The 15,716-nt window shown below is 54.3% G+C and overlaps 6 protein-coding genes across 6 annotated transcripts; 3 read left to right on the top strand and 3 right to left on the bottom strand.

Annotated features, from left to right (window-relative positions):
- Window positions 1–786: 786 nt before the first annotated feature.
- On the top strand, window positions 787–1,833 carry Z517_08756 (uncharacterized protein; the record flags this gene model as incomplete). Its single annotated transcript, XM_013427271.1, has 1 exon — window positions 787–1,833. One exon carries the CDS (start codon window positions 787–789, stop codon window positions 1,831–1,833), a length of 1,047 nt encoding a protein of 348 aa, XP_013282725.1.
- Window positions 1,834–2,336: 503 nt separating this feature from the next.
- On the top strand, window positions 2,337–3,838 carry Z517_08755 (uncharacterized protein; the record flags this gene model as incomplete). Its single annotated transcript, XM_013427270.1, has 2 exons — window positions 2,337–2,539; window positions 2,611–3,838. The coding sequence occupies 2 exons, from the start codon at window positions 2,337–2,339 to the stop codon at window positions 3,836–3,838; spliced, it is 1,431 nt and encodes a 476-aa protein (XP_013282724.1).
- Window positions 3,839–4,042: 204 nt separating this feature from the next.
- Z517_08754 (uncharacterized protein) lies at window positions 4,043–6,722 on the bottom strand (the record flags this gene model as incomplete). The annotated part of the gene is made up of 2 exons (XM_013427269.1): window positions 4,043–4,530; window positions 4,784–6,722. 2 exons carry the CDS (start codon window positions 6,720–6,722, stop codon window positions 4,043–4,045), a joined length of 2,427 nt encoding a protein of 808 aa, XP_013282723.1.
- Window positions 6,723–7,371: 649 nt separating this feature from the next.
- On the top strand, window positions 7,372–9,384 carry Z517_08753 (uncharacterized protein; the record flags this gene model as incomplete). Its single annotated transcript, XM_013427268.1, has 1 exon — window positions 7,372–9,384. The coding sequence occupies one exon, from the start codon at window positions 7,372–7,374 to the stop codon at window positions 9,382–9,384; it is 2,013 nt and encodes a 670-aa protein (XP_013282722.1).
- Window positions 9,385–9,566: 182 nt separating this feature from the next.
- Window positions 9,567–12,154, bottom strand: Z517_08752 (uncharacterized protein; the record flags this gene model as incomplete). Its single annotated transcript, XM_013427267.1, has 3 exons — window positions 9,567–11,771; window positions 11,846–11,991; window positions 12,052–12,154. 3 exons carry the CDS (start codon window positions 12,152–12,154, stop codon window positions 9,567–9,569), a joined length of 2,454 nt encoding a protein of 817 aa, XP_013282721.1.
- Window positions 12,155–13,591: 1,437 nt separating this feature from the next.
- Z517_08751 (nuclear distribution protein PAC1) lies at window positions 13,592–15,024 on the bottom strand (the record flags this gene model as incomplete). Its single annotated transcript, XM_013427266.1, has 2 exons — window positions 13,592–14,927; window positions 14,987–15,024. 2 exons carry the CDS (start codon window positions 15,022–15,024, stop codon window positions 13,592–13,594), a joined length of 1,374 nt encoding a protein of 457 aa, XP_013282720.1.
- Between the last annotated feature and the right edge of the window lie 692 nt (window positions 15,025–15,716).

Raw genomic sequence — 15,716 nt, 5'->3', positions numbered from 1 at the left:
TCACTGAGCGCGTGTGCATCGAGAAGGCATGAATTCATTCGCGAGAACACCAGTATCGTCCGTGCACTATCCTCTTTGGCTGGCAACGCATCTGACCACCCAGATACGAGGAAAGAATCAGTGGCTATCGGCTCAGTAAACTCAGTGTGGCATGGAGATGAAAAGAACAGAGTCGGACATGGAACCCATTTTCCGTAGGTGCCTCAGCCGTTATTACTTATACAGGTTAGGCTTATATGGTAGTGCTAAAGTACTTTAAGCTAGACCCAAAGCAGGATGAGGGGCCAGTGCCTGGCGGATTGTCACGTGGGGTTCGGCTGAGTGGATCAAAGTTCTTCCTTGGATCCTTCATTACTAATGTGACTTTCGTTTTTCTTCCATCCCCAGTTGCAAAGTCCCTGGAAACCAGGCAATCCCAAGCTTAAGCGGCTGGATCACCTAAAATGAAACCATCATCATCAAAGTCCTTGTAAGTCCTGCGGTCCGACAGCGCGATGCAGACAATTCCGACATTCATGATTAAAATCCCCATCACAGGTGGTTGACTGCATACCCTCGGCCAATCCGTCGTGTCGACAATCTTGCGTAAGAAGCCTCATGGCCACCCCTCAGTGGGCCCTTGGGACCATGCCAACTCGGTAATTGATAGGTATAGCATTTGGGTCATCTCGATGATGAAAGGAGTCGAGATATTAAAAGCCTTGTGCTCTGCTTGAAAGACTTCCTTCACCACACATCCCTTTTTCTACACGAGTTTTCTTTCGATAGTTCTAGTTCCTACCCTCAATGGCGACCTCTGGCAAATCCGTCTTCCTCATTGGCCCGGGCTTCATTGGCCGCGAAGTGCTTGATCTCCTCCTCCAAGAGAACTATGCAGTGACGACCCTGACTCGTCGTGAAGCGTACGCGACCGAGCTCCAACAAAGCGGCGCAAAGACGGTCATCGGCAGCCTGGACGATCGAGACATTATCGTTGAGCAGACCCTCGCAAGCGACATTGTTATCCATACTGCCACGGCAGACCATTTGCCCTCGGTCGAAGCCGTCATTGCAGCCGTCGAGCAACGCGCAAGCCAAGGAAAGCAGACCATCTTCATTCACACAAGCGGCACATCATGCCTGAGCGACGACGCCAAGGGCGAATACAAATCCGACAAGATCTACCACGACGACAAGCCCGAAGAGATTGACGCACTTCCAGATACTGCCTCGCACCGCTTGATCGACCTCGCCATTCTTCGCGCACGCAAGAAACTCGGGAACAAGGCCAAACTGGTCATCATGATCCCGCCGTTGATCTACGGCGCTAACCCCAAGTACAAGCGTCTCTCGATTCAAATGCCGACACTGACTCGGTTTGCGCTGAAACACGGTTATGCCGGCCATGTCGGGAAGGGCGACTCCGTGTGGTCCGAAATCCACGTGGTGGACCTCGCTCGGGCATATATTACTATTCTACATTGGCTTGAGCAGACCGACGCCTCCAAGGTCCTCGAGAACCCTTACTTTTTCTGCGAGAACGGCCGTGAGTTCGCCTTCAAAGATGCAGTGGCAACGATTGGCAAAGCCTTGCATGCTGCCGGGCGGATCAAGTCACCAGAACCCAAAACGATTCCTGAAAGTGACTATGACGATCTCTTTGGCAAGTATACTGCATGGGTCGTGGGGTCGAATTCGAGGAGTAGAGCGAATCGGCTGAGGGCGCTGGGATGGGAGCCCAAGGAGAAGGATCTGATGGCGTCTTTGGTGGAGGATGAGTTACCTATTCTGCTGAAAGAGGATACTGGCAATTTCCGTGGATATTCCGGAGTTGCAGCTTCTGGTGGATCGTAGATGGACTCATCAAAGGTTCGAGAAGAGGAAAGGCTATACAATAGCAGGGATTACATGTGTTGGAGCATTTTCTTTGTCAAGGGCTGATGATAGCCGTCGAAACTTGTGTCACAAAACGAGTTAGTTGGAAATACCATTTTTGACTCATCACAACAAACCATATCGCGCATCTACCAGTAGGGCATTCGATTTATCCTTGAGCTCAACGCATGGGCTGGTGCCATATTGAGGAATGTCCCAGTGTCCGAATCGGGAAATGATGCATGTTCGCTCGGCTATATTTCCGTTCTAGAAAAATGCGGAGACGGAGCTGCACACACAGTGCGTCATTCTCAACTCAATGCCGCCAAATGCCACTGTCGTGTGTCTTTACACTGAGCCACAGATTCCAATAAGACAGCTAAGAGATACCCGTCCTTTGGCGTCTTTTCCAAACCCCAACTGATAACGACCTACTGCTCTCCCCTTCTGCTCTGGATAATGACTGCATCTCCTAGAAAACAATGCTGAGAAATGCGCTTCGGCGACGGGCACTTCCCGCCTCGTTTGTCCAGCGAAGATGGGCGACGCAGACGCCTGAAGAACCATTCATTCCTGATATAAACGAGTGGTCACATCCGCCGTCGAATGCCAGCATTTCAGATGACGAGATACAGAGACTGGCAGCGCTCCCCCGCCGGCCTCTGACTCTGGCAGATCTCGTTAGGTGTGTTTGTGATGCCCTTGACTCACACCACTCACGCGCATGACTTTGCTAACTGCTTACCACAAAAACAGACATGGCAAACCTCCCTTACGAGACTCTGCACTCCTCTCCTCCGCAAACTTCACCCTGTCCCTCCTCCCTGCCCGACTCGCACACCGTATCCAAGCCCTTCGGAACCTGCCCTTCATTGTGGTGTCCAACCCCAACGTCTCCAAGATCTACAACAACTACCTGCGTTCTCTTTCCACTCTGGAACCTTTCTACAAGAAATCCATCGAGACAATCGAGGAAGAGATGAAGTTTACAGAAGCCATGGCCGATATTGTCCGGACACATTCCAACACCATCCCCGTCCTTGCACAGGGGTTTCTCCAATGCAGGAAATACGTGGATCCGGCAGAAGTCACTCGGTTTCTCGACCAACATCTCCGCGCCAGAATCGGCACTAGACTTGTCGCAGAGCAACATCTGGCCCTGCACATGGCTTCAACAGGAGAGGCGGCCAAACAGAAACCCGACCCGACACACGTCGGCGTGATTGACCTTGCACTGCGGCCCGCAGACATCGTCCGCCGGTGTGAGGGCTTTGTCGGCGAGGTCTGTGAGTACAAGTACGGTGTTCGACCCTCGCTGATCATCAATGGGGACCAAGATGCAGAATTCGCACACATCCCCATGCACCTGGAATACATCATCACGGAGCTGTTGAAAAATGCGTTCCGCGCCACGATTGAGAGTGGAAATGAGAAGGAGCCCATTGAAGTCACCATCGCGTCGGCTCCCGACGTACAGACCACCAAGCTGGAATCGCTCAAGAAGCTGTCTGTCAGCAAGGAGAATGCGTATGATTTCTCCCAGGAAGGGCTGGACGAGTACTGCGCTTCGTCTGACGAGGACGTGTTGGGTTCTCTCAACTCTGCCACCCCTTATATTACCCTGCGCATCCGTGACCGAGGGGGTGGCATTCCACCTGAAGCCTTGCCCAATATCTGGTCATACAGCTTCACCACGTTCAACAACGAAGAAGCGGCGGCCGCGTCCAGTGTCGTTAGCGACGGCTCTGAGGGACTGAATGTCATCTCAAACAGTGGAACGAACCAGTCGTCCATTGCCGGTCTAGGATACGGGCTGCCCTTGGGACGAGCCTACGCAGAGTACTTTGGCGGAGGTATCGCCCTGCAGAGCATGTACGGCTGGGGTACGGATGTCTACCTGACGTTGCAGGGTATTGGGAACACAAAGGAACTGAAAGATGCGCCCAATGGCTTTGAAGAGTTGGAGAAAGAGATGAGCGATTAGGAGGCGAGTTAGCAGCTTTGACCCTTTTTCGCAGCATCATTTCCTCCCGGGCATCGTGAGTCTTGTCTTGCAAGTCGAACACACACGAGATCTACCAATGCTACGAGATATCCCGCCTTTTTGCAAGGGCATGAGCGCCCCTCAGACCACCCAATTATGTGCCGCTAACGAAGGTATCTTGCGACAAACGATCTGTGGAGGAGCTCAAGTGAACACCGCATGAATCTTGCCAGAGGCTCTATCCGCCAAGCGCTCCTGCATTGGAAGACCATACATCTCCCTGGTCCAGCGGCAGCAGATCTTCCTGGTGTCCTTGGGATCCACAATCTCTTCGACGTTGAAGCACGCCGCCGTCCGCACCGGGTTCATCAACCGGACATACTCGTCTTCCAGCTCCTTGTACCGTCTCTTCCACCCCTCTTCGCCCTCCTTCTCGCGGATCGTCTTGAGTTCGTGACGATGACCCACCTCGATCCCACCGTCCAGAGGCAAAGAACCCCAATTGCCCGACGGCCACGCGATGCGCATCCACGGTTCGCGGCTGTCGAGCATGATGCCGCCAGCGACTCCGTACACGCGACGCGTCACCACGCTGAAGATTGGGGTGGTGGTGCTGTAGTAGGCTTTGCCGAGCTCGACTCCCCATTTCATGGTGGCGGTCCGTTCGGCGACCGTGCCGATGGCGTAGCCAGCTATGTAGATACCAGAGAACATTAGCAAACAGAGTCGGGCGGCGAACGACGAATCCTGTAGAGAAGGAACTTTCTTCCACGAAAAAAGAACAAGCGTGAAACATAGAGACTGGATGTGTAGACACGAGCAATATGGACAAGGATGGATATACAGTTTGCCAAAACAAACCAAAGAGAAAAAAACACACAAGAGACTAGTAGGTAGGATAGCGAATGGTGAATAGAGAATATGAAAAGCGAAACATGAACTTACGAACGTCGACAAACTGCACAATGGGCAGATTAAACACGTCGCAGAACTTGATCATCTTCATCAGCTTCTGGCTGCCCATGGCGTCGAGGGCGCCGGAATTGACCTCGCAGTTCAGGCTGAGGATGCCGACGGGCCTGCCCCCCAGGCGGGCGAGGCCCGTGATGCCGGTGCGGCCCCAGAGGGCGCCGATCTCGAACCACGAGCCGCGGTCGACGACGGACAGGATGATGGTGTAGGGGTTGTACATGCGCGACTTTTTGCGGGGGATGATGGAGCGGAGAGCCAGGTCTTCGCGGTCGACGGGGTCGTCGGCGGGAATCGTGGGAGGAGCCTGGAACTGGCCGCACGCGGGGAGGTAGGCGAGCACGGTGCGGATCTGGTCGAAGCACTCGGCCTCGTTGCGGGCCAGGTTGTCGATGGTGCCGTTGGTGCAGTGCACGGCGGGCCCGCCCAGGTCGCTGAGGCTGAGGCCTTCCTCGAACGTGGCGCCCTCGACGACCTTCGGTCCCGCGTTGAACAGGCTGCCAATGTCGCCGGCCATGACGCTAAAGTGCGTCGCCACGACGCGCGCCGCGCCCAGTCCGATCGCGGGACCAACCACGGCCCCGATGTTCGGGATGCCCATGTTGAGCTGCTTGACCACCGTCGACATCACCGTCACGTGCGGCATGTACGAGTACCCCTGCGTCATGATGGTCGACACCGACCCGCCGCCCGAGGACCCGTCGACGAGCTTGACCACGGGCACCTTGAGCCGGAGCGCCAGCTTCTCCCCGTACAGCGTCTTGAGGCCCACCGACCCGTCGGCGTGGCCCGACCGGATCGAAAAGTCGTCCGACGTCAGGTATATCTGCCGTTTGATCCCTGTCCGTGGACAAGTCACCCGCCCAAACCCCTGCGGGTTGTTGCTGGGTATGAAACCACGGACGTGCTCGGACTGTGGGTTTCTCGTGTCCTTCTCCCAGGTGACTGTTCCCGTCACGGAGCCGACCTCGCGCCACGTGTCTGGGTCGAGTAGCGTGGCGATGCGTTCGCGCGACCACAGCTTCCCTGCCGTCTTTTGCCTGATGTACCCGCGGGAAGAGGTGTCTGGGGTCGTGGCGATGGTGCGCATGGTCTTGAGGTGGGTCAGGATGTCGCTATAGTCGGCGGGCAGGTCGGAGGAGGGATCTGAGGATTTGGACTTGCGCGCCCGTTTCGTGTTGGCTTGTGGTTCAGATGGTGCGGGTGAGATTTGTGATGTCAGTTGGTTGAGGCGGCTTGAGGCTGTCGAGCCGGACTGGGGTTGAGAGAACACCGGGTCGTCGGATGGAGGTGTCTGTCCTGTTCCATTGCTTCGGCTGGGAGGGTTCTGCGCCGTAGACGAAATGGTCTGCGTCTGGCCGTATACGGGGTCGGTGGCGGCCGTAGTTGTGGCACCTAAAGGCTGTGATTGAGAGAAGACCGGGTCGTCTGGCGTCTGGACACGACCGGCTTGTAGCCCTTGCACTGGTGGACTCGGCGATGCTAGAGCAGAGACAGGCTGTGCATAGACAGGGTCACTGACCGTGCCACCTCTCGCGCCCCGAGATTGAGAATAGACCGGATCATCGGCGGCAGAGATCTTGCCCTGTCCTGGGCCAGGTGCAGGGGAATTCGACGTCGAGGAAGCTGCTTGGGGCTGGCCATAAACTGGATCGTTAATCTGGCCTTGACGTGCCGGTTGCCCTTCCCGGTTGCCTCCCACCACACTGACCTGCGAATAGACCGGATCGTCTTTCCGCGGCCCTGTCCCTGAGCTCTTGCCAGTCGCAGTGCCACCAGCGACTGACGGCTGAGACGGAGCGCTGGCTGGCTGAGCGTAGACTGGATCATTGATGGTTGTTGACGAGACTCGACCTTTGGAGCTACCGTCGGCACCCGACGAGGGAGCTGAGAGGGTGGACTTTTTTGAGCCCATAGTTCCTAGTGAGCGCTCGTGTCAAACCCTTCCTTCCAACTTCTTTGCTGCTGCTTGAAATGCCTTCTGCTGGCTTCGGCTGGTGTACCTGGCCACCAACTTGAAAGAAATGAAAGCAGCCCGTTTCTTGACTTTGACAAAAGAAAGGGGGAAACGTCGCTTGGCCTCTTCAGCCCCAGGTCAACGCGTGTGGTTGTATGCTCTCTCTTCCACTATAGGTTGTCTGTCTTTTTCTCTTGCTTTCCCATTCCAGCAGTCCGAAAGCGGAAAGAAAGAGGCCTCTGAGAAGACCACAGAGGGTATGCAGCAGATGTCGGCTACCAGTTTCAAAGTGCCTAGGTAATAGACAGTGAGGTGTGACGTTTGTCGTAGTCTGACGCCATGGCTAATCGTCGGTTTCTTCCCCAAACTTGATGAATCCGGAGAAAAGCCTCGGCTGAGGTTCGCGGATGTTGGAGTCAGGAGAGAGACGCTGCTTGAGGATATCCGAGTTGTAGGAGCGAAGTGCCTAAGGGTCGAGGCTCTTGTCTGGTACCTCGCCTCATTTCTGTTCTGTTCTGTTGAAGCATGTTGTAGAACTTTTCCAGAGACTGGGTCAGCGGAGGGGAAAACACTTTCTGTCAGTTTCTTCCGCGTGAACAAGTCAAATATGCCAACTCCTCAGCGGCCAATTTCACGCATCCTCATCGCCAACCGCGGCGAAATTGCAATTCGGATACTTCAATCATGTCATGAGCTGCCACAGCCTCCCACAACCTTTGCAATATACACTGACAACGATACCACACACATCTCCCTGGGTCGGCCTCACCACGCGATCAAGGCCGCTCATGGCCCGGCGTCGTACATGAACATCGACTACCTGATTGGGTTGGTTAAGGAGAACCAAATTGACGCTGTGCACCCTGGATATGGATTCCTCAGCGAGAGCGCAGAGTTTTCCAGGAGGATGTGGGTGGAGGCCGGGTGCGTGGTCGTCGGACCTGGCTGGGAGGTGCTGGAGAGGACGGGGGATAAGTTGATGGCCAAGGCATTGGCGGCCGAGTGCGATGTCCCGGTCCTCAAGGCTATGGAGAGGCCAACTGGAAGCGTCGAGGATGTCAGGAGATTTGCTATTAGTGTTGGGTATCCGCTGATGATCAAGGCTGTGGATGGTGGTGGTGGAAGGGGCATTCGACTCGTCAAAGACGAAGCATCGCTTGACAACGCTGTGCAAAGGTGTGTGGCCGAGTCACCGAGTCGCTTGGTATTTGCCGAACAAGCGGCCGTGGAGGGATACAAGCACATTGAGATCCAGATCGTCGGCGACGGAAGAGGTGGAGTCAAGCACCTGTGGGAAAGAGACTGCAGCGTCCAGCGGAGGTTTCAGAAGATCGTCGAGGTTGCTCCCGCGCCCGTCCAGGACAGGAGGGTGATTGCGCAGGTCATCGACTCGGCTGTGAGGATGGCCACAAAGCTGAAATACTTGGGCCTGGGGACCTGGGAGTACCTCGTCAACGTCCAGCAGATGAAGTTTTTCTTCCTGGAGATCAACCCCCGACTGCAGGTCGAGCATACCATCACCGAATGCATCACCGGGGTCGACCTGGTGAAGCAGCAACTATTTCTTGCTCAAGGGCTACAGACGGAGGCCGACGCCAGACTGGGACAGCGGAGGGATGCCGACAAAGCACCTCCTGCAGCGTCGATCCAGTTGCGACTCTGTGCAGAGGATCCCCTATCCAACTTCTCGTTGAGTATTGGCAAGGTCAGCGACATACAATTCCCGTCTGGCAATGGCATCCGGGTCGACAGCCACTTATCGCGAGGGGGAGTGGTGGGATCCGACTTTGACAATATGATGGCCAAGATCATTGTCACGGCATCGACCTGGGGAGAGTGTGTCGCAAAGGCACGCCGGGCATTGGAAGAGACCAAGGTCATCGGCGTCAAAACGAATCTGAACCTCCTGAAAGCCATTCTTACAGATGCGACCTTCGCGGCCGGCCACGCAGACACAAGCTGGCTGGAGCAACAGCTGGACCGGCTCGTCGCCTCTGGGGAGCAACTCGCTGCCGCCACGGAACTACTTGACACATCCCTCCCAGCTTTATCCTTGTCGAGCAGCGGCGCAGGCTCAGCCATCGGCGCTGCGTCGACACTGTTCCGAAAAGGCGACGCCTGGACCGTGTTGCTCGAGAATCCCGCTGATAAACCCTCAGCCATCAAGCCGCCAGCCCACCACCTCTCCATCTCGCGTGTCACCCGCAACGAATTCCCCACCGCCCTCGTCGCCGACATCACATACACCATCCCTGGATCGAGGACACATTCCTACAAGATGACCCTGAATAGCACCACTTCCTCTGCCGGCGCCACCGCCTCAACACACCGACGAGGCGACCCGACCAAGAAGACCCACATCGTGTTGCCCATGAGCGGGAAACTGGTCGAGGTGCTTGTCGATGTGGGTGACGAGGTGCGCGAAAACGAGGTGATCGCATTCGTGAAGCAGATGAAGATGGAATTGGAAGTCAGGTCTCCGAGGGCCGGCAAGGTAAAATGGGTGATTGAGATGGAGAACGAGGAGGAAGGCGACGACGTCGCTGAAGGGGTGTTGCTGATGGAGCTCGAGGACGACGAGGATGGCACAAAGAAGCCCGAGGTCAGATCTAGGCTGTGATGGAAGCTCGAGAAAAAGGGGTTTTATATTCATACAAGACATAGAAGACTAGACTGGTCGCTGCGTCTCTAATGATGGAACCAATGCCCGAGTCAAACAATGAGCAATGAAAGCATCCTACCTCTCCCCTAATCCAAAACCATGTCTCTCTCAGAGAGCATAAGGTTTCCGAATAGCAGATTTTATCTCCGCAAAAATTCTTCCACCTCGAACCCAACCCTCCTCTTTGCCTTGTCCCAGTTTTCCATCTCCTTGGCCTGTTGCGCCGTCGTCATCTTGTTTACTCCTCTAGCGTCGTCACCAGCTGCCATGTCCGATGCCAGCGAAGTATTCAGTCCCGCTATACCAGTCTTGACAATCACAGCCCTGGAGTCTTGCAACCGAATCTCGACTCCTGCCCCTCCACTGTGAGATTGTGATGAAGTCACACTTGAGATTCTGTCCCTTCCAATACCGGGATTCGCAGGAGCACCACCCACGACGCTGCCATGGTTGCCCTGGATTGGTGTCTGTTTGGCAGCATCCGACCCTTCGGCGGCCTCTTCATCCACTCCTCTGATAATGACGGTGATGTCTGGTCCGACGCTCCCTCGCCACAGTGTGGCAAACCACTGCCAATGAGCCGGTGGGGAGAAGCCGTCACTTATTGGCATACTGATGGAGCTTGCGTCGACAGTGGTGAGCTGGAAATGTGGAACAATAGCAATAGGTATGGGTAAGCCAGAATTGATACCAGATGTAGACATGGAGGCTCTGGTTGGTAGCGGCTGTACAGATGTCGGACGAGGCACTGAAGATGCTGGAAGAGGAGGGGGAACTCTCGATAGCTCACGAGAGTTTGATGCGGCGGCCGGAGGCGGAGGTGTGGACGGCGGCGGTGTATCTGGTGGAGGTGGAATTCGCTTCGAGTTAAGAGGACGTGGGAAGGTGAGCATCGGCGGCATGGCTCGCGCATCCGGCCCAGTTGGAATCAACTCGTTGCCAGTCCATACACCGGGTGTGCTTTGGCTTCTCCCTTTGTGTGCGACTGAATTCACAAAAGGCGAGTTGATGGACATGTCTGCAGCTTTGCTGATCGTCCTGGGTGAGATGGCCGAGTCAACGTGATCTTTCCTCCTTTCTTGTACCGTAGTGGATGATTGGGACGCAGTTCTCGTATGCAGGCCGGCCTCATACGACATGGGTGGCTGGTGGTGATCTTCCGCTTCTGTCATGGGGTGATCCTCATCTTGGTGGTCGAGCCTAATAGGGGATGACTGTGTACCACTCCCGGGCCTTGAAGTAATATACTCGACCATGTCCTTGTTGATTTTGTGCCACTGACTCATTATATCCAGGTACATATCTGTTGTCATGGCTCCCTTCTTCCCTCCGCCAGAAATGGTCTTTGCAGCGCGCATCGCAGAGTATGGATCCGGACCTCCAAATATCCTTACAGCAAACTTGCCCTCTTTTTCCAACTGCTCAGCCAGAGAATTGGTCATGCTGTCAACACTGGCTGCGTCCATACCCTCAACGGCAATAATGGCTCCTCGAACGTCTGGTTTCGGTGAGGTGAGACCTGGCGCCGGTAACGGACCGGAAATCTGAGAGAGTACTTTGATTTTGTTCAACACTGGGATGGACATTATCATGGCCTCGACTCCAGAGCTCTGAGACTGTGTAGACGGCGTCTTCACCGGAGTCTGTGTAACCATTGTCTCGATAGGAGGTAAGGCGACACTCGATCGATTTCGCTGATGGGGAGGTGGAGGTGGTCGGATAGGTTGCAGCTGTGGAGGTCGAGGGTATGCTGCTCGAGGAGGTGACACCATCTGCGGTTTGGCCATCTGGACATGTTGGACGGGGATCGGTTGGGGGTGCTGCATGACTTCTTGACGTGCGTATAAACCACTGGTGGTTGGGGAGATGGCATAAGAGTACGATGCTTCCGGATAAACTTCACGAGTAGGCACATAAACACCATTGCCATTGAATCGCCGCCTCTTTGCATCCTGGGACTCTGCGGACGGGGGAGTCGGCAGTGTTTGAGAGGGGGTTGGGACAGCATAGACCAGTCGAGGGTCGACTCGCTGGAAAGTAACATGTTCAGGCGAAAGAGCAGATTGTCCGTGTACTCTCGAGCCCGGCGGTGCAGCACTGACGACGTAGCCACGCTTTGCTGGGACTGTAACGGCCATCGTTTGTCGCGTAGTCGACACAGGCGGTGTATATACAGGGGCTGGGTTTGAGTAATAGTTCATTGGCTTTCCACCACACTTGGGGCAAGGCTCTTGGGGTTCGGCAGACGAAGGGCCAGATAGAGAGGACTGGTTGCTGACCCGGCCGTTGCGTCGTGGATGGTAACGATAACCGGGATACTGTTGTTGATGGCGGGCTTTCTCTTCCTAAAGAACGTGAGAAGTTAGACAAACAAAGGTCTTTGTGTTGTTGATAATCAGTCATCTTTATCTCAACATACTTCCGCAAGCAGATTCCATTCCTCTTTGGCTTCGGCGGACAGACCACGCCATTGTTCGCCAATGATCTTTGATACTTCCGGATTTGGGATGCCTGGGTTCTGCGCTATGATACTGGATTGCTGATGTTGACGGAATAAAATAAAGGCTGTAGCAGTGTCAGTGGTCCTTCAATAGCAAATGGCCAACAGCAGGCAATCCTTCTCACAGTTTCGAGGTCTAGGAATCTTGGGACTCGCAGGACACAAGCAAATACTCTCTCTGGAACTGGAGCCTTTTCTCCCGGCAGCTGAATGAGGCTGAGTCTCCATTTCCAAAGAACGACCTCGTCGAGAGGGAGAGCTGGACCCAGTATCACCATTGGCGGGTTTCCGGGGCTGTTCTATATACTCTTCACGGGCGGGACCAGTATAACTTGAGTTCTCAGGCAGATGGGCCAGGGCATCATCGCGGGAAGAACCATGTCTGGTGGGAGACCGATCACGAAATAAATGATGCTGTGCGAGGGATGAGGTACGGCGCAATGCAAGGTGATGTCCCGTAGGCGGTTTGGGTAGCAATCGATACCATGCTGGAAGGTTGGGGAGGTGATGGTCACTGGTAGCCGAAGTCATAGCGCAATGAAAGGAATTCTTTGTACTCTGACCATCCAAATTCTTTTCAGGGTGGAAGTGCGCGCATGGCACATGAGGACAGCCATGAGTCTTTGTAGAGCATCAAAGCGAGTGTCCGCAATCCTTAACTCACCTTCTTTCGTGGCTCTTTGTCTCTTGTATTGAGTCTGTGACGGGATACATGGTCAGTAGCCAGGGCGATGGGCGCCGAGCGAGCATGCGAGGCGGGCGACAGGATAGTTTGTCTTGGTTTGCTTTGTTCCCAGGCGAATGCAAGGCGGCAAAATGCGGTACCAATCACCGTGCACCCGAAACAATAAGCAGTGGAATGTAGACAAGACAAAGAATGAGTTCATTACTGCCATCGTCAGGGTGGAGCATCCGGAGGTCTGAGGAACGTAGGAAGGCTGGGATGCTCAACTGCCCGTTGCACAGGTCACGACTGATCATTTCTTGAGGAGCTAGCGTTGTGATTGAGAGATGGGGGAGAGAAAGTCTCGGTCAGCCTGAATCGCAATCGGCTGGAATGCCCACGGGTAGTGCCCTGGAGACCGCTATCAACTGCGACGCTGTCAGTCAGATGAAATCGAGAGATGAGACAACGAATGCAGCCTGAACAGTGTAATAACTGTTTCTCTCCTGACTCAAAGGCAGTGGAGATGGCCATGGGCAGCACGAGGCTGCTAGATGGTGATGATAGTGACAATGATGAACGAGCCATTCAGTCCTCAACTCCAGGCCGCCAGTTGTTTTCCCCGATCAGCACTATGCGGCAACTCCTGAAGACCGACGGAACGGAAGGCCGAGTTGTTCGGAGGTGGCCTGGGTCAATCTCAGCCAGATAATCATGGCATTAGAGTGGGAATACTCAGAAACAGGAGCTGGCTATATTCGTACAAGAGAGAAATTGGGGTTGAGGTGGTGGAGTTTGTCCAAGGCGAAACGAAACTTCCCTGCGGTTGTTGCGGATGCGTAGTGGCTGAGTTTCGTATATTTCGTGACTCGTACTCATACACTCATTCTATTCATCAACTTTTTGGTTCAACCATCCAATGCTCGCTCTCGTCGATGCATTGCTGCCAGACGATTCCCAATCGATCCAGAAACTCCCACGTTTCACCTGAACGCTCATGCTCACCCAGCGAAGACTCGGACATTCCAGTCCACGCAGCCAGTGGCAATGACACAGCGAATCTTGCCTCCTCCTCCACTGTCCTCCTTCTTAACAGCGGTGCCTACGCCGTTGGTCTCCCCGTTCATGTTTGGTTGGATTGGAATATCCGGTGCCCACCGGATACTGGTGATGAAATGTTGGTGAGCATCCTCCAGGACTTTGACACATTTACACTCCTGAGACAAATCCCAACATCGAATGCTTTTGTCATCAGATATCGAGATCAGATACCGGCCACCAGGGTGAAAGACGAGCCCCCGTACCCAGTTATCGTGTCCCACCAATGTCTTATGGCATGTTCCCCGATTGTCCCAGATCTTGATGATTTTGTCCCTTCCTCCTGTTGCCAGAAATTCTCCACTACTGCTAGCCGGAGGTGGCTTTTTGTAACCAGCGATACTTGAGAGATGGGCGTAAGACGAGCTCGGGGCAAAGGCAACACATTCCACCACGTGTTCGTGACCTAAAAAGGTGATTTTGACTTCGCCCGAGGTGGCATCCCACAATCGTGGTATCTGATCGTTTCCAGCACTGAGTAGCCATCTACCATCGATCGAAGGAACCACCGCCCTAACCCAGTCGGAATGCCCCTTTAACGTTTTCAAGCAATAGCCCGTTGTGACATCCCAAATCCGGAGTGTCTTATCTCTTGAGGCGGATACCAGTGTGTTTCCTGACAGGGGAGCGCCAGCAGCACCCGAAGGAATAAACCGAATAGAAGAGATGGAATGGTCATGGCCCGGTAGCGTCCGGATGTTCTTGTATTCATCGCTTGGGTCCCAAAGCCGGATGGTGAGATCACTACTGCAACTGGCCAACAGAGTGCCTCCTCTTGGACCACCAAAGTCGACATCCAGCACGGCCTTTGTATGACCTTTTAGTGTCCTTTCGAGCTCCCCCAGCTCCCAATCCCAGATTTTGATGGTGGAATCATCTGAAGCCGAGGCCAGTGAGGAGAAGATTGGATGGAATGCAACAGCGGTGACAGGATCCCGGTGGCCTTGTAGGGTGTGCCGGGCAGGGGCTCGGGGCAACCATGTCTGGGGGTCGATTTTTCGATTCGAGGAGAGAGGTGTAGCAGACTCTATCTCTTGTTGAAGAGCGGCGTTCTTTGCTTCAAGGTCCATAATTTTCTTTTGTAGGCGGACAACTGAGGTCCATTTCTTTTCCAACAAGGTCTCATACTTTTTAGCGGTAACGTCGTCAAATGTGTCGGCCAAGTTCGCTTCTCGTCGCAGGTTATTTGCACTGTCAGTCATGCCAACGGAGAGCAAGTAGGCGACCATGGACTTGTGTCTGGGAGGAGCAGCGTCAGCCTCAAAAGTGTGGGTGGAGGGAACGTCGCGAGACCCTACAGTTCCTCTGCTTGACGGGAGGTCAGGAGCTGGCTCATGGCTGAAGTATTTGGGCTCGCAGCCCCTTGTCAAATTGTCTCCCAAAGTCTAGATGTTCATGTGACGATAAGACCAGCACCTTCAACTGAATAAATTCTTGGTGGGTAGATTTTTGGCAAGAATTGGCTGCGTTGATCTCGTTGCTGTTGAAAAGGATCGACCGTTTACCGCAGCCACAATCAAAATCTTCTCCAGGAATGCAACTCGGTGTGAAGTAAAGGAGTGAAGCATTCGAGGGCGAAGACGTGGTGGTAGGATTCAGATAGATGCAATGAAGTATGGTGGGAGGGAAGAGGTGCAGGGCAAACCAACCTGGTCGTGGTGTTGTCATAGGCACAAGCCAATGTTTACTCCGTGTGTCGCCAACTTCACCCCATCTTCACCGGCATCTCCAACACCAACGCCAACACCATGGTTTTTCCCGCATGACACTTTTCTGCGCGCCTGCGACCACTCGCATATAACTGATTTCTCAGTGTCACTCCTCGACAAACGCCTCTCAAAACAGGCCATCGACGCGCCGCATATCTTGGATTTTCCTGACAGGCAGTTGCGCAATTCCCCAGGCCGCAGTCGCGACTGCACCGTCGTTTGTGAAGACCACCGACCGCATGCCGCCAAAACAACAATAACAACTTTGGTGAGTGACTGTCGCCCGAGTCACATTGATCTGAATAACTTGTCCCCCCCC

The sequence above is a fragment of the Fonsecaea pedrosoi genome (assembly GCF_000835455.1).
Source record: "Fonsecaea pedrosoi CBS 271.37 unplaced genomic scaffold supercont1.5, whole genome shotgun sequence".
NCBI classification, from domain to species: domain Eukaryota; kingdom Fungi; phylum Ascomycota; class Eurotiomycetes; order Chaetothyriales; family Herpotrichiellaceae; genus Fonsecaea; species Fonsecaea pedrosoi.
The sequence above is the reverse complement of the archived record's forward strand: the minus strand, read 5'-3'. Positions and strand labels throughout refer to the sequence as shown.